The sequence below is a fragment of the Mytilus californianus genome, unplaced genomic scaffold (genome assembly GCF_021869535.1).
Source record: "Mytilus californianus isolate M0D057914Y unplaced genomic scaffold, xbMytCali1.0.p SCAF_2, whole genome shotgun sequence".
NCBI classification, from domain to species: Eukaryota; Metazoa; Mollusca; class Bivalvia; order Mytilida; family Mytilidae; genus Mytilus; species Mytilus californianus.
In genome coordinates, this window is record NW_026262668.1 from 55,456,327 (window position 1) to 55,475,505 (window position 19,179).

The 19,179-nt window shown below is 30.7% G+C and overlaps 1 protein-coding gene and 1 long non-coding RNA gene across 2 annotated transcripts in view; one reads left to right on the top strand and one right to left on the bottom strand.

Moving 5' to 3' along the window:
- Window positions 1-19,179, bottom strand: part of LOC127730052 (PHD finger protein 14-like) — a 44,438-nt gene that overhangs the window by 16,503 nt on the left and 8,756 nt on the right. The window contains exons 7-15 of the mRNA XM_052238099.1: window positions 16,264-16,319; window positions 14,969-15,080; window positions 14,166-14,260; window positions 13,872-13,920; window positions 10,399-10,542; window positions 9,597-9,672; window positions 9,056-9,150; window positions 8,158-8,248; window positions 6,839-6,945 (exon numbers count right to left, since the gene is read on the bottom strand). Of these exons, the coding sequence (XP_052094059.1) occupies window positions 6,839-6,945; window positions 8,158-8,248; window positions 9,056-9,150; window positions 9,597-9,672; window positions 10,399-10,542; window positions 13,872-13,920; window positions 14,166-14,260; window positions 14,969-15,080; window positions 16,264-16,319 (825 nt within the window). The remainder of the gene's footprint in view (window positions 1-6,838; window positions 6,946-8,157; window positions 8,249-9,055; window positions 9,151-9,596; window positions 9,673-10,398; window positions 10,543-13,871; window positions 13,921-14,165; window positions 14,261-14,968; window positions 15,081-16,263; window positions 16,320-19,179) is intronic.
- On the top strand, window positions 1,211-18,419 carry LOC127730069 (uncharacterized). The gene is made up of 2 exons (XR_007994957.1): window positions 1,211-1,744; window positions 18,244-18,419. It is a non-coding gene; the product is annotated as an uncharacterized LOC127730069 (long non-coding RNA).

Genomic DNA, 19,179 nt, shown 5'->3' on the forward strand with positions numbered 1-19,179 from the left:
TATGTCATTTGGTCTCTTGTGGAGAGTTGTCTCATTGGCAATCATACCACATCTTCTTTTTTATATGGCAGACAGCAACCAATGATAACCATTGAATGTACAGTATCCTGACAAGGTACAAGCAACATTATTGGTGGGGACATGTTTTTCAGCACTCAAACCTTCCCCTAACATGGAATAGTGATGTAAAAGTTCATCATAAAATCCAACTCTCAGTTGGAAAAAGCTTAACCAATCAAATCAGCATTAAGAGTACTCGCTTTTACTGAAGGCTACAAACTGATAAATAACCCATGTTTTCCCTGACTAAAATATCAATCAGTACATCAATAAATCAATTTAGTGTATAAAGATGTAATACAGTCTGAGCAAAGCATGGTATTGTATTAACTTTTTTAATAAATACAAGAGGCTCTCAAGAGTCTGAATCGCTCACCTGCATTTCAGAGGAGAAGATTTTTAAATGTTAGAAAACTTGATGAACAAATTGTGTAAAATTGTCTTTAAAGGGCAATAACTCCTTAAGGTGTCAATTGACAATTTTGGTCATATTAACTTTTTTGTAGATCTTACTTTGCTGAACATTATTGCTGCTTACAGTTTATATATATCTATAATAATATTCAAAATAATAACAAAAAACTGCAAAATTTTGTTAAAACTACCAATTCGGTGGAAGCAACCCAACAATGGGTTGTTCGATTCGTCTGAAAATTTCAGAGCTGATAGATCTTGACCAACTAAACAATTTTACCTCATGTCACATTTGCTCTAAAAGATTTAGTTTTTGAGATATAAGCCAATAAATTGCTTCGCTGGGGCGCAGCTTGATACGACCGCAGAGGTCGAACCCTGAACAGTTGGGGCAAGTATGGACACAACATTCAAGCTTGATACAGCTCTGAATTTGGATTGTTATTAAATATTTGACACAGCATAGGTTTCTGACACAGAAAGAATGTGGTCTAAGAACTTGAATTTTTTTAATTTACCTATTATGGTCCAATGTCCAAAATCAAAATACATGGTTAGATTCAGCATATCAAAGAACACCATATATTCAATTTTTGTTAAAATCAAACAAAGTTTAATTTTGGACCCCAACTTGGACAAACTTGAAAACTGGGCCCATAATCAAAAATCTAAACACATGTTTAGATTCAGCATATCAAAGAACCCCAAGAATTCAATTTTTGCTAAAATCAAACTAAGTTTAATTTTGGACCCTTTGGACCTTAATGTAGACCAATTTAAAAAACGGGACTTAAAATTAAAAATCTAAATACACGGTTAGATTTGGAATATCAAAGAACCCCAATAATTCAATTTTTGATGAAATCAAACAAAGTTTAATTTTGGACCCTTTTGACCTCAATATGAACCAATTTGATAGCGGGGCCCACAAATAAAAATTCTAAATTCATGGTTAGATTCAGCATATCAAAGAACCCCATATATTCAATTTTTGTTGAAATCAAAAAAAGTTTAATTTTGGACCCCAACTTGGACCAACTTGAAAACTGGGCCCATAATCAAAAATCTAAATACATGTTTAGATTCAGCATATCAAAGAACCCCAAGAATTCAATTTTTGTTAAAATCAAACTAAGTTTAATTTTGGACCCTTTGGACCTCAATGAAGACCAATTTAAAAAACGGGACCCAAATTAAAAATCTAAAAACACGGTTAGATTTGGCATATCAAAGAACCCCAATAATTCAATTTTCGATGAAATCAAACAAAGTTTAATTTTGGACCCTTTTGACCTCAATATGAACCAAATTGATAGCGGGGCCTACAAATAAAAAATCTAAATACATGGTTAGATTCAGCATATCAAAGAACATCATATATTCAATTTTTGTTGAGATCATGCAAAGTTTAATTTTGGACCCCAATTTGGACCAACTTGAAAACTAGGCCCATAATCAAAAATCTAAATACATGTTTAGATTCAGCATATCAAAGTACCCCATATATTCAATTTTTGTTGAAATCAAACAAAGTTTAAATACTGGACCCTATCTTGGACCAACTTGAAAACTGGGCCCATAATCAAAAATCTAAACACATGTTTAGATTCAGCAAATCAAAGAACCCCAAGAATTCAATTTTTGTTAAAATCAAACTAAGTTTAATTTTGGACCCTTTGGACCTCAATGTAGACCAATTTAAAAAACAGGACCCAAAATTAAGAACCTAAATACACGGTTAGATTTGGAATATCAAAGAACCCCAATAATTCAATTTTAGATGAAATCAAACAAAGTTTAATTTTGGACCCTTTTGACCTCAATATGAACCAATTAGATAACGGGGTCCACAAATAAAAAATCTAAATACATGGTTAGATTCAGCATATCAAAGAACCCCATATATTCAATTTTTGTTGAAATCAAACAAAGTTTAATTTTGGACCCCAATTTGGACCAACTTGAAAACTGGGCCAAAAATCAAAAATCTAAATACATGTTTAGATTCAGCATATCAAAGAACCTCATATATTAAATTTTTGCTAAAATCAAACAAAGTTTAATTTTGGACCCTTTGGACATTAATGTAGACCAATTTGAAAACTGGACCCAAAATTAAAAATCTAAATACACTGTTAGATTCGGCATAACAAATAAATAAATGTGATCAAAGATTTTACAAATCTAATGCGCCATACTGTGCAATTAAAGATTACTTCTTGAAATTTTTCAATATTTGAAATTTGAAAAAAAAATAATATTTGAAGAATAATTCTTTTTAATTTCTGAAATCTGAAATGAGAAAAAATTGGCCCCCCACAATTTCTTTTTATCCCCCCCCCCCCCTTTTTCCCCCAAAAAAATTCTTTCCCTCAAGATATGGTCATAATCTCAATTCAAATTTCCAATGGAGTTGGCAACCATAATTACCCATTTAAATTTACCATAGTGCTAACTTAATCTATTTTATAATAGAATTAATAAAAATATAGTGTCAAATCTTTCATATGGATTTTTTTGTAAAAAAAAAAGATGAAAACATTTGCAGATATTTTTACTGGTCTTCCTTTATAAATATGCATTTCTTTAAACATAATTTAAAAGCAGAGTAAGGGAAGTAACCAAAACGCTGTATTTGGATTACCTCCCTTACACTGTTTTAGATTATCTTTATTGTTCATTAACCATTACTTTATACATAATTTAAAAGCAGTGTAAGGGAGATAATTTCAATGATGTATTTGATTTATCTCCCTTACACTGCTTTAAATTATGTTTTGTACTAAAGTATTTGTCCATTAACCAGGACAACCTTGTTTTCCCCCCTTTTTTGCCCCTAATTCCTAAACGGTTTGAGCCATAACCCTCCAAAGCAAATCCTAACCATCCCTTTGTGGTATGGAAACTTGTAGTATAATTTCAGAGAGATCCATACACCGTTCCACAGTTATTGTCTGGAAACTAGAAAATGCTCATTTTTGGCCCCTTTTTGGCCCCTAATTCCTTAACTGTTGGTACCATAACCCCCAAAATCAATCCCAACCTTCCTTTTGTGGTATTTAACCTTATGGTCAAATTTCAAAAAGATCCATTCACTTAAACTAAAGTTAGAGTGCGAAAACCAATATGTATTCGGACGACGACGCCGGACGACGACGACGACGACGACGACGACGACGACGCCAACGTCATACCAATATACGACCACAAAATTTTTTTGCGGTCGTATAAAAATCTAAACACATGTTTAGATTCAGCATATCAAAGAACCCCAAGAATTCAATTTTTGCTAAAATCAAACTAAGTTTAATTTTGGACCCTTTGGACCTTAATGTAGACATATTTAAAAAACGGGACTTAAAATTAAAAATCTAAATATACGGTTAGATTTGGAATATCAAAGAACCCCAATAATTCAATTTTTGATGAAATTAAACAAAGTTTAATTTTGGACCCTTTTGACCTCAATATGAACCAATTTGATAGCGGGGTCCACAAATAAAAAATCTAAATTCATGGTTAGATTCAGCATATCAAAGAACCCCATATATTCAATTTTTGTTGAAATCAAAAAAAGTTTAATTTTGGACCCCAACTTGGACCAACTTGAAAACTGGGCCCATAATCAAAAATCTAAACACATGTTTATATTCAGCATATCAAAGAACCCCAAGAATTCAATTTTTGTTAAAATCAAACTAAGTTTAATTTTGGACCCTTTGGACCTTAATGTAGACCAATTTAAAAAACAGGACCCAAAATTAAAAATCTAAATACACGGTTAGATTTGGAATATCAAAGAACCCCAATAATTTATTTTAGATGAAATCAAACAAAGTTTAATTTTGGACCCTTTTGACCTCAATATGAACCAATTTGATAACGGGGTCCACAAATAAAAGATATATCATGTTAGTAATATTACATTGAACTAATTGACTGTAAATTAACTTTGTGTAAATATCTGTTTTTGATTGTATTGTAATTTGTATGTGAGGGCCTCAGGGAAGATTAGTTTATTGTAACTAACTGAGTTTACCCTCTTTAAATAAAGAATTTATTATTATTATTATTATTATAAATACATGGTTAGATTCAGCATATCAAAGAACCCCATATATTCAATTTTTGTTGAAATCAAACAAAGTTTAATTTTGGACCCCAATTTGGACCAACTTGAAAACTGGGCCAAAAATCAAAAATCTAAATACATGTTTAGATTCAGCATATCAAAGAACCTCATATATTCAATTTTTGCTAAAATCAAAGAAAGTTTAATTTTGGACCCTTTGGACATTAATGTAGACCAATTTGAAAACTGGACCCAAAATTAAAAATCTTAATACACTGTTAGATTCGGCATAACAAATAAATAAATGTGATCAAAGATTTTACAAATCTAATGCGCCATACTGTGCAATTAAAGATTTCTTCTTGAAATTTTTCAATATTTGAAATTTGAAAAAAAAATAATATTTGAAGAATAATTCTTTTTAATTTCTGAAATCTGAAATGAGAAAAAATTGACCCCCCCACAATTTCTTTTTATCCCCTCCCCCCTTTTTTTCCCCCAAAAAATTCTTTCCCTCAAGATATGGTCATAATCTCAATTCAAATTTCCAATGGAGTTGGCAACCATAATTACCCATTTAAATTTACCATAGTGCTAACTTAATTTATTTTATAATAGAATTAAAAATATAGTGTCAAATCTTTCATATGGATTTTTTTGTAAAAAAAAAAAGATGCAACATTTGCAGATATTTTTACTGGTCTTCCTTTATAAATATGCATTTTTTTAAACAATTTAAAAGCAGTGTAAGGGAAGTAACCAAAACGTTGTATTTGGATTACCTCCCTTACACTGTTTTAAATTATCTTTATTGTTCATTAACCATTACTTTATACATAATTTAAAAGCAGTGTAAGGGAGATAATTTCAATGATGTATTTGATTTATCTCCCTTACACTGCTTTAAATTATGTTTTGTACTAAAGTATTTGTCCATTAACCAGGACAACCTTGTTTTTCCCCCTTTTTTGCCCCTAATTCCTAAACGGTTTGAGCCATAACCCCCTTAAGCAAATCGTAACCATCCCTTTGTGGTATGGAAACTTGTAGTATAATTTCAGAGAGATCCATACACCATTCCACAGTCATTGTCTGGAAACTAGAAAATGCTTATTTTTGGCCCCTTTTTGGCCCCTAATTCCTTAACTGTTGGTACCATAATCCCCAAAATCAATCCCAACCTTCCTTTTGTGGTATTTAACCTTATGGTCAAATTTCAAAAAGATCACTTCACTTATACTAAAGTTAGAGTGCGAAAACCAATGTGTCTTCGGACGACGACGCCGGACGACGACGACGACGACGACGCCGGACGACGACGACGACGCCAACGTCATACCAATATACGACCACAAAATTTTTTTGCGGTCGTATAAAAACTGCATTTGACCCGTATGTTCTATTTTTAGCCATGGCGGCCATGTTTGTCGATGGATACAAACTTCAGATACAATTTATAAACAAGATACCCTAAGGAACATTTAGTTAAAGTTTGAAGGTAATTGGCCCAGTAGTTTCAGAGGAGAAGATTTTTAAAAGTTAGCAAACTTGATGAACAAATTGTGTAAAATTGTCTTTAAAGGGCAATAACTCCTTAAGGGGTCAATTGACAATTATGGTCATATTAACTTTTTTGTAGATCTTACTTTGCTGAACATTATTGCTGCTTACAGTTTATATATATCTATAATAATATTCAAAATAATAACAAAAAACTGCAAAATTTTGTTAAAACTACCAATTCGGTGGCAGCAACCCCATTAATGGGTTGTTTGATTCGTCTGAAAATTTTAGAGCTGATAGATCTTGACCAACTAAACAATTTTACCTCATGTCAGATTTGCTCTAAAAGCTTTAGTTTTTGAGATATAAGCCAAAAACTGCATTTGACCCCTATGTTCTATTTTTAGCCATGGTGGCCATGTTTGTCGATGGATCAAAACTTCGGATACAATTTATAAACTAGATACCCTAAAAAACATTTAGTTAAAGTTTGAAGGTATTTGGCCCAGTAGTTTCAGAGGAGAAGATTTTTGAAATAGTTTACGACAACGACGACAGACGACGGACGCCAAGTGATGGCATAAGCTCACATGGGGCCCTTTGGGCCCCGGTGAGCTAAAAAAGGAAACATCCTACCTTGAATTTCTACCCTGAACTAGTTCAAAAGACTTGATTAGAATGTACAAAAACATAAAATGTGCATAGTAGTATATCAAGATATTCTACCAGTTTTTACATAAAAATGTAGCAGTTAAATTTTGATTCTTTCCTCTCTTTCTTGCCATTTACCTGATCATACTGTCTCCTAAGTATCTTTTCTTGTTCTTGCAGTTTTTTGTTCTGTAAAATTGTATCCTTTATACTGGCTTTCATGCTGTCTATTTTGTTATTTCTTTCTGTAATACAAAGTGGTATGCGAGTTTTCAAATGAACTAATAAACTATTGACCTAGAGATATATGCTTTTTGTCTGGGTATCTAACTCTCTTATTTAATGGATCTGATTTTGTTGGATATGTACACTAAATAACTACAAGAGCATCACATTTTTTGTAATTATGTCTCTGATATTATGACAAGCCAGAAAATGTAGCAACTAAGGGATGAATAAAGAATTTTTTTTATTTTTTTCGGGTGCTTAAATTCTAAAACAAGAAAAAATCTACTTATGAAACAACTCATTCAATAAGTTATCATTATAATTTCTGAAAGTTAAGATCATAATTCTTGAATGATAAATGTCAAATCTGAAAATAAACACTCATCTTAAATTAAATGTAACAGATATTCTGTGTAATAGTTTCAAAAGATTTAGCCAAGTGGCCTGTAATTTCTATCCTTTAAATGTCTTAACTTTTCAGAAAATAAAGTGGCAAACCTCTTGATTGTTACAAGTAAAATCTGTCAAAATGGAACAATATCTGTATTTTATAATTCGCCATTTCAAAATCTAATGCATTCTGGGTAATATTTTCAAAAGCGTACACCAAAATGTTATGATTGGTTTAAAACGTCCTAAACAAAGGAAATTGAACCAATGATGTAACGTTATTTTCTTTTTGGTGTACAAACAATGAGATTACCCATAGTCCTTTAGATTCTGAAAAGGCCAATTGTTTGCATTACTTAAAACTTTCAAACATTTCCAGCAGTACATTAAACATAAGCAGAAAATCTACAAAAATTATAAATTTTCTGAAAATAAAGTACAATAACTATTTAATGTTAAATAAATTCCAGAAATCAGATTTTACCTGTACTACATTATCCATGATGCTTTGTTAAAATTTCAAAATATTTAGTGAAACAATACTTTAACTTTGTGACAAAGATACATAAAACAAAAGTGTGACACATGGATGGAGAGAAAATTAATAGTAATGAGGATCTAAATACCCTTGCATCTGAACAGTGGTGATATAGATACATTCTAACTTCAGCATGTGAAATAAAATACTTTGACAATAATAATATATGAAGATATAACAACAACTACTTTGGATTTGACATTTGCTACATGTCACCAGTCAACTAAATTATGTGATGATAAAATCAACAGTTAAGTCTATAATTCTTCAGATCCAATTCAATCTGATCATAATTATGTACCTAAGAAGTAGCTAACAAATTCTACAGATAATGCTGCTGGTACATGTGATTTCTTTCTTACTTCTTGCTTCTCATCAGATACTTGTGTGGTCTGCAAAAGAAATAAGCCGTCTCTGATTTTTTCAGAAAAACAACCATTTGTTTAAGAATGTAAAATTTCAAATGTCAAGGGAATACAACTTCAACTTCTGCAAAAATTATCAGCTAGAAAGAAATTCAAACTCAATCTGTAATGACTTCTTATTATATGACAGTATACCAAATACTGAATCAAATGATTCAGGTATTGCAGAAAAAAATGAAGAAAACTTATATGGTCAAGTAATTTTCTATGTCCATAGACCATAACAGCTGCAAATACCCTTCACCTGGAGGGAAACTCAAAACAGATCTCTTACTTCTAATGATATGACTGTGTCCCGAATATCAAATTGGGTATTACCAAAAAAAAACGAGGAAAACTGATATTGTTGAGCAATTTCTATGTCCAAGGACCACAAGTCCTGCAAAAAGCATGAAATTTAACTTCGATAATAATAGTAACTATTTGATGACAAAATGTGTAAAAATATCAGACAAATGCCAAATTCTCAAGTTCTGATTCATTAAAACACCTTTGGTGTATTTATGATGTCATAATTTTTCTCTCTTTGACTAACTTTTAAATATTAATATTTTTGCTTCAAATGACATTGACCACATGCATGGACCACCATAATTTTTTTTGTTGATGCGTTTCTGACCCATTTACATGTTTGTATAACAAATTTATTTTTGTCAAAAGGTGTGGCCGATATTTTTCAGAAGAAAATAGACCTCACAAATGGATAAATACAGGCAATACGGTTAAATTCATGTAATATATCAAACATGTACTTTGAAAAGAAATATAACAAACCTGTGTAATAACACCCATTAATTCTGCTTTTTTTAACATTTTCCTCACACATGAAGGACTTGATGTCAAATATCTTACCAGCTTTTGGGTAGGTACTGAAATTAAAAACATCCATGTAATTTTCTAATTTGTTATTCATTTTTCATAATGTTTCTGTTTACTTAAAATAAACCATACGAAAATAAAATATTTCTTGACTGTAGATCCATTATTATTATTCTTGGGATTTCAATTTTTGTGGTTTTGTGGTACAAGTAAATCACATTTTTAAACATTAAAAAATGTACAAATAATCTAAAGGTTTTTAAGCAATCTTTGGCCAAACCACGAAATCAAATATCCACAAAAATACAATTAATTTGGTAAAAGTAACATTTTCATCAACACTACACCAGGCTTTTTAAAAGTTTTTTAATTTGGTTTTTTCTATGTTTAGATATATGATTTGTTGATTTTTTTCATTAAAAAGGGAAAGAATATTCCTGGTAATTCTCTGGAAATAATAATAATAACAGATATTATTTTGTTACATGGTATTTACCCCATGCTGGAGGTCTCTTTCCTATTGCTATGTGAAACTTCTGTCTATGTCTGTTTAATTTTCTCTCAAATCTAGCCTGCAGTATAAACATGATATAAAGTAAATATTCAGAAGAAAATACACAAAACAACCAAAAGTTAATACATAAAATTCATTATTTCTATTCATATTCTAAAGTTATTGAAATCTGTTTGTCAACTTTTGTTTTTGTTTTGTAAAGTTTGCAACCATGGAAACCTCAAATTCAAATATTGTTATTATTAAAGGTATTTTAATAAAGTACTTACATTATATATATTGTTAATTCTTGAAATATCAAACCAGATTGTTATTTGGGACCATCATAACTATATGCACTAGGCATTGAAATATAATTATTCTTTGTAAAAAGTTTATTCACTGATTTCACTGAATTTCCATTTGATAAAATTTTATAATTAACTAGTTTTTCATCTACCCATCTTTGTCCATGATGTATTTTGATGGATTAGGTAACAATTTTGTACAATTATTTCAGTTTGTTGTACTGATATAGACAATACGGCTGAATTTAGTACTAATAAAATTAGTTATACAAATTGTTTATGTGCCTACTCTAAGTCATCAGTGCTTGCTCTTTTATCCATATGTGTTTGTCCATTTACATATTTGATAGAAACTTCTTATGTTCAGTTGTCCTTGTGTGATGTCATTCTCAACTTGCTAACCCTGTTGGCTATATCAACTTATTCATATACTCATGCTATGTACGATAATTGATGACATTGGTTTTAAGAAAGTATTTATCTTTAATAATCCCTACCTTTTCTTTTTCATCTTCAATTTTGTTTACTGTAGCATGTTTCTTTATGTGAGACTGTATTGCCAACCAATTTCTTCTCTTAGCTCGTGCCATGTGTTTTTCTGCATGCATTTTACAGTAGGCAAAGAAAGGGTCTGCTATATCCTAGAGACATACATAAATAAATAAGAATACATAGAAATAGAAAACTGACATGAAAGCAAGGGTTCAGCGTGCATGTTTTTTTGTGAGGCACAGAAAAAAATTATTTATTTTAATGCTAACAAAATAATACAAGTTAATGGGGTATAAAGTTTTGTGGATTTCTTAAAAAATGAAATATGAAATTTAGGACCTAATAAAATGCAGATTTTTCATTGAGTTTTAATGTATTATTCAAAAATTCATAAGAGGTTCTGTGGAACCCTGTGTCTAGCCTGCAATTGCTACTGTCAGTGTAAAAGTGTAATGTTGACTTAAAAAGTGAGTCCATTTATTACTAAAATACAGAATAAAATTTAAAAAAAAAACTTTTCTTTAAATGCTATTTTTTGGTTTTGAAGAATATCTTCTGTCCAAGTTTCATAACAATTCATGAAGGTTTACAAATTTATTATGTCTAAAAAATTTAATCCTAGACTGTCTGTAAATGTTAACTGTAAAAAATTCCAACAATAAGAAAAATAATGAAAAGGAAAATATATTTTCAAAACTTTGCTTCAGACATTTTCTCTCAATTATAAATAAACTGTTAACACAGAGATATGTCTCGCCTATTTGGTATAAATTTTAAAAATGCAAATGTTGAAATTAAAATAGCAATACTTTTAACATGTAAGTTCAAATATTCAAAGTCAATGAACCATGACTGAAGGTACAGGGCTAAACAATCTCCATGGAAATGAGATGTGCCAATGCTAATACAACTGCAAACCAAATACCATTGACTTTCCATAAGTCGTTCTCTTTAAACAAACCTAAACACAAACATTAACTTGTAAACTATGTAAAAGTTTCAAAGTCAATGAACCATAATTAGGGGTGGGGTTATATAATCTCCATGGAAATGAAACTTGCAAATGCCAATACATTTGCATACCGAATATCATTGACTTAACATTAGTGGTAGATCTTAAACTGACCTAATCACAAACTAATACATGTAAACTAAGCAAAAGTTTCAAAGTCAATAGACCATGACTGAAGGGTAAGGACCAAATATTCTCAAAGGAAATGAGATGTGCTAATGCTTATACAACTGCATACCAATTATCATTGACCTATCACTAACGGTTCCCCTTAAACTGACCTAATCACAAACTAATACATGAAAACTAAGCAAAAGTTTCAAAGTCAATAGACCATGAATGAAGGGGTGGGGCCAAATAATCTCTATGGAAATGAGATATGCCAATGCTTATACAACTGCATACCAAATATCATTGACCTACCACTAGTGGTTCCCCATAAACTGACCTAATCACAAACTAATACATGTAAACTAAGCAAAGTTTCAAAGTCAATAGACCTTGACTGAAGGGGCAGGGCTAAATAATCTCCATGGTAATGAGATGTGCCAATGCTAATACAACTGCATACCAAATATCATTGACCTACCACTAGTGGTTCACCATGAACTAGACCTAATCACAAACTAATATTGTTGACGCCACTGCCTCCGAAAACAGCATACCTATGTCTCGCTTTTTGACTCCGTCAAGGCGAGACATAAAGCTTCTGCCAAAGTTTCATAAAATTCTACAAAGGTTTGACAAAGTAATTGATGTGTACAAACTTTAACCTAAGGCTGTATCTACTTCTGTAAAAAAAAATTAAGTCCATTTATCAGTAAAATACGGGAAAATTCAAAATTTTGCTCTGGATACTGTATTTTAGTCATTAACAAGCTTCTGTCCAAATTTCATAAAATCCCATGAAGGTTTGACAAAGAAATTGATGACTGAAAATCTTTAACCTCATACTGAATCTGAATGTTAACTGTAAAAAAAACTAAGTCCATTTATCAGTAAAATACAGAATAAACTGTTGACACAGAGATATGTTTCGCCTATCAGCATAAAATTCAGAAAAAGACAATCTGATGGACAGCAACATAGCTAATTAATTCAAAGTCGCTGGACCAACTAGTGGGTAGGGCCTGGAAATGGTTGACAAACTGAGATGTACAGACAGCAATGTAACTTTATAGAAAATATTATCTATTGTAAGTAGTTCCTATTAAACTAACTTAATCAGAAAACTTTACATTGAAATTTGTTAATTGATTGAAAGTTACTGGACCATGACCTAGTGGGCAGGGTCTTGAAATAGTCATCAAACTGATATTTACTGATAGTAATGCAACTTTATAGAAAATATCATTGATCTATCACAAGTAGTTCATATCAAACTAACTTAAGCAGAAAACTTATCATTGAAAATTGCTAATTAATTCAAAGTCACTGAACAATGACAATAACTAACTTTAGCAAAAAACTTAACAATTGTTGATGCAAGAGCCAGAGCCGTTGTCACCGGAAAAGCAATCCCTATGTCTTGCTTTCTGCGACTTTTGTTGCAGGCGAGACAAAAATGAAAACAAATATGCTCTGGATGCTGTATCTTGGTCATTAACAAGCTTCTGTCCAAATTTCCTAAAATTCCATGAAGGTTTCACAAAGTTATTGATGTCTAAGAAACTTTAACAACAGACTGAACCTAAGTGTTAACGCTCAAGCTTATGATGACGAGGGCATCAGGGATCACTATATCTCGCTTTTGCTACATAAATGTTGTAGGCTCAAAAATAAAACCATGGCATTTTCAAAAAGCCGGCCATGATATTTTGAAAATGAAAGCAGATCAATATTTTTTTCACACCAGAAATCAATTCATGTTTTACCTAGATGTCAAATTTCTTTGAAGTCGGAGCACTTTTTAATGCTTACCGGTATATATTTTGGTAGCCATTTTTAAAATAGCAACTGACAGTTAAATTTTGACACTAGGAACTTATTCAGGATATCATGTTCTACATATTTTTTTCCACCTTAATTTTCCCAAAAATTAATATGAACATCTACATATCAATCACAACACCTGAACAACTTGTGTTACAGTCCTATTCATACTTTTGAAAATTTTGAGTTCAAAAAAGTATTTCTAAAATTAACAAACTAAATTCTTACCAAAATTACTTTTCAAACCTTGGTTTATCAATTAAGATTAAGTAAAAGTAATTCACTGACATCTGGTGATTAGTTGTGTATTTGATGGCTTTGTTTTTTGTGGTGTCAGAATGTTCATTAAAATTCAAAATATGTTTATATGAAATTTCAATAGTAAAATTGCAGAATTTGACAAACAGCAGATACAATGCATTTTAAATACATTCAATTTATCAATTCTTGTAAAAGTAAAATAAAGCTAATCATGGAACAGACCTTTTAGCATTCTGTACCATTAAAGACTATGGATCAAAAAATGTTATTTACCATACATTCGTCTGGTGCAGCCTCTGATAATAAACCTTCTTTCTGAGCACTGAAATAAAAATACAATAAGAACAGTTTCTAATTTGTACTTTATGCAGTTGGTTGACAAAAAAAATGTTTTTGCAGAATGATTTAAGTAAATGGAAAATAACATAAATCAACATGTATCCATTCTAAAATTATAAAAATTTGTGAATAAGCTGTTGCACAAGGTAATGTTTCTCAGACTGTATGTTAAAGAGATAAACTTGTAGGCTTTAAAATATATATGTAAACATTGCATCCTGGTCTTACCATGTGACATGAAAATATGTCCTACACATTCCTGCATCACAGCTTATACAGACACCTGTTCTGCTGAATCTAGTGTCTTCACAAAGAGTACAGTCCTAGGAAGAAAATAACAATCACAATTATTACTGTTGATTCATTATTATTCATGGGAAACTAATTTTCATTGATTTCATGGGTATAAGAAAACTATGAATTTTATACTTTAAATTTTTTTGTATGAAATCCTCGGTAAATCCACTAAAATCATATATCCACAAAATTTCATTTTTTTCATCCATTCACAGAAATTAGTACCCACATAAATAAATGAATTTTTAGTATCTGTTCGTTAATTTCTGATAGAAATTCATGTTTTTGATTAGGGACATAACAATTTATGGATTTTTAGGGATCTTATATTTTTAAGTCATTAATGGTTACCGAGAAAAATCCCTCAAAAAGAGATATGATGGTTTATGAAACCACTTTAAATATAACGTTGGTAATATATATTACGAATAAGCACATTTATAAATGCAAATCCTTTTAATTAGGGACATGAACATTCATGAATTTGTCAGTTTATGTATAAATATTGATATGTTCTTTATATTGAGATCAATTTTGCTACAAGAATAAGAACTTCCCGTCCTTGGACCAGAGAGCCTCTAGGATAAGCCTAACATACATTGGAATGCTTAAATCTTTACCATATAAAAATATGAACAGATATAAAATCAACAGGGTTTGAGATTCTGCATGCAAGGCAAACAACAATCAATCAATTGATCATTTTTGGTATATTTTTATTCTTTGATATTTACCCTGGCACCCCATCTGGAATAGGACATCTCAAACAATGTAACTGGACTGAGTTTATCCACATCACCAAAGGCAACACCAGGAGTATATAAAGCACATACAAGGTGAACCCATCTGAAATAAATAAACACTTCATTTCTATAGAGTATTTAAAGGTTAGAAAAATCTTTCATATTGGGATATAGATTCAATGTGAAAAGAAGAAGATATGACAAGATATTACACCCACTTTTTTGGCACCTTGTATTTGAAAATCAAAAAGTATTAATCTTCACACATTCATAAGAAATCTGTCACATCAAGATTATGTTTTTTTAAATTTTGTCTTACATATTTTAATAACAGCAAGAATAAGCACTTCAAACTTCTTCCATTCCATTATATACAAAACTCCCAAATATAGTTTCCCTTGTCATTAGATATTTAGATATGAGCCAAGATCTCACCCAAAAAAGATTTTTTGCTAAATGAAATGTTATTGAAAGAGTAAATTGTCTTTTTGAGTAAGCCTTGGTTTATATCTTATTTGTCAAAAAAACAATGTTCAAAATGGCATCTACAGGTTCATCGTCACATTTGGCAAGTTTTTGACATTATAACGACATCAGAAGTGACATTTCTGTACTAAAGTGTCCAAATCAAATCATCCTATTCATTTATCAAAAGAATTGACACAACAATGAAAAGCTTGAAGAATTGCAGTATTTTTTGCAATTTCCAAGTGCCAAATAATGGCTGTTATCATACCTCCTGTTCATTTCACAAACATTCACATATTGTAAATGTTACTTTTTTCTTTGTTATGTTCATAATTATGAAAGTTAAGAAGTATAACATGTACTGAAGCTTCCTATTTTTGTTTGTTTATTTTACTTTGAGCTTTGTTTACTGTTCAACGCATTTTACTAAACACCCATGAAATGTCTTGTGTCAAAAGATAAGGTTAAAAAAATCATATGTGTAAAAGGATTCTCAGATTGACCCTAATTTTGAGCTTCACCACTAAATTTTAGGTACTGACACCATAATTTTCAAACAAAACCCTTAACATGCATATATTTCTTTGGCCGAACGTATCTTACTAGGTATTTACAGTTTTCAAAGTGATACAATCAAATAGGAAAATTTGATAGAGACCTGTATAAAATTAGACTTGCCATATGCTGATTGAGCAGAATATGAATAGTTTTCAAAATCATGAGGTGTTTCAATGAAGAACATTTTATCCAAGTATATCTAGTCATTATTTTTTTTCCAATTCATACAAGATAATATACAGCATTTCTATAAAACTTACTTTCCAGCATCTGTTTCTTTAAAGATACCTCCAGGGTTAGGACAGAGTTCACATGTCTGAAAATGGAAATGTATCCAAAAGCACATGTCAACTATTCCACAGATATCAATCATATTATAATAAAGAAATGGAAACTAAAGTTATCGAAAGAAACCATGAACTGATTAATTTATGGCCATTTAAAAACTTTGCAACAATAAAACGAAATCATAAAAAATTCAACTGAAGTGTCCTTAACCTTCAAAATACTATAATTAAATTTCTTTTACTCCCATAGGACAGAAACAAAAAAGACAAACAATAACAGAATAACTGATTTGATCTGTAACTTATGATATGACTATATACTAAATATCTACTTGATTGATTCAAGCATTATGGATAAAAGTGCAGAAAACTGTTGTTCAAGTAATTTTCTATGTCCAATGGCTACAACTTCAGCAATAAACTGCTTCGCTGAGCGCAGCTGGATACGCCCGCAGAGGTCCAACCCTGAACAGTTGGGGCAAAAATAGACACAATATTCAAGCTTGATACAGGTCTGAATTTGGATTGTAATTAAATATTTGACATATTATAGGTTTCTGAATAAATGTAGTCAAAGAACTTGAAATTGGTTATATGAATTGAATTCATATTTAATTAAAGATTTCTTGCTGTTGTGCAATACACTGTGCTGTTGTGCAATACTTAGCAAATCTGTTGTCAGACTATAGACAAACAATAACTTCTCAATGTTATATCAGAAATTTATAAAAAAAAACTAAAGGGAGGTTATCTTAATAGATATAAATCAGTCATCAAGGTTTAATGAAAACTGCTCTAAGCACTTTAAGGATATTGTCCAAAAACTTGAAAATCAACCCTTTTTATGAATAAAATCTTATAACTCAGAAACGTAAAATCTTAAATTTATAAAAATCAAAACGGAGCTTACAACAATAGATATAAACAATTTACCAAAGTTTCATAAAAAATGCTGAAAGCATTTTTGAGTTATTGTCCGAAAACTGGAAAATCCCCCTTTTTCTAATGAAATAAAATGCTTCGCTGGGGCGCAGCTTGATACGACCGCAGAGGTCGAACCCTGAACAGTTGGGGCAAGTATGGACACAACATTCAAGCTTGATACAGCTCTGAATTTGGATTGTTATTAAATATTTGACACAGCATAGGTTTCTGACACAGAAAGAATGTGGTCTAAGAACTTGAATTTTTTTAATTTACCTATTATGGTCCAATGTCCAAAATCAAAATACATGGTTAGATTCAGCATATCAAAGAACCCCATATATTCAATTTTTGTTAAAATCAAACAAAGTTTAATTTTGGACCCCAACTTGGACAAACTTGAAAACTGGGCCCATAATCAAAAATCTAAACACATGTTTAGATTCAGCATATCAAAGAACCCCAAGAATTCAATTTTTGCTAAAATCAAATTAAGTTTAATTTTGGACCCTTTGGACCTTAATGTAGACCAATTTAAAAAACGGGACTTAAAATTAAAAATCTAAATACACGGTTAGATTTGGAATATCAAAGAACCCCAATAATTCAATTTTTGATAAAATCAAACAAAGTTTAATTTTGGACCCTTTTGACCTCAATATGAACCAATTTGATAGTGGGGCCCACAAATAAAAAATCTAAATTCATGGTTAGATTCAGCATATCAAAGAACCCCATATATTCAATTTTTGTTAAAATCAAACAAAGTTTAATTTTGGACCCCAACTTGGACAAACTTGAAAACTGGGCCCATAATCAAAAATCTAAACACATGTTTAGATTCAGCATATCAAAGAACCCCAAGAATTCAATTTTTGTTAAAATCAATTTAAGTTTAATTTTGGACCCTTTGGACCTCAATGAAGACCAATTTAAAAAACGGGACCCAAATTAAAAATCTAAAAACACGGTTAGATTTGGCATATCAAAGAACCCCAATAATTCAATTTTTGATGAAATCAAACAAAGTTTAATTTTGGACCCTTTTGACCTCAATATGAACCAATTTGATAGCGGGGCCTACAAATAAAAAATCTAAATACATGGTTAGATTCAGCATATCAAAGAACCTCATATATTCAATTTTTGTTGAAATCAAACAAAGTTTAATTTTGGACCCCAATTTGGACCAACTTGAAAACTGGGCCCATAATCAAAAATCTAAATACATGTTTAGATTCAGCATATCAAAGAACCCCATATATTCAATTTTTGTTGAAATCAAACAAAGTTTAAATACTGGACCCTATCTTGGACCAACTTGAAAACTGGGCCCATAATCAAAAATCTAAACACATGTTTAGATTCAGCATATCAAAGAACCCCAAGAATTCAATTTTTGTTAAAATCAAACTAAGTTTAATTTTGGACCCTTTGGACCTTAATGTAGACCAATTTAAAAAACAGGACCCAAAATTAAAAATCTAAATACATGGTTAGATTTGGAATATCAAAGAACCCCAATAATTCAATTTTAGATGAATCAAACAAAGTTTAATTTTGGACCCTTTTGACCTCAATATGAACCAATTTGATAACGGGGTCCACAAATAAAAAATCTAAATACATGGTAAGATTCAGCATATCAAAGAACCCCATATATTCAATTTTTGTTGAAATCAAACAAAGTTTAATTTTGGACCCCAATTTGGACCAACTTGAAAACTGGGCCAAAAATCAAAAATCTAAATACATGTTTAGATTCAGCATATCAAAGAACCTCATATATTCAATTTTTGCTAAAATCAAACAAAGTTTAATTTTGGACCCTTTGGACCTTAATGTAGACCAATTTGAAAACTGGACCCAAAATTAAAAATCTAAATACACTGTTAGATTCGGCATAACAAATAATTAAATGTGATCAAAGATTTTACAAATCTAATGCGCCATACTGTGCAATTA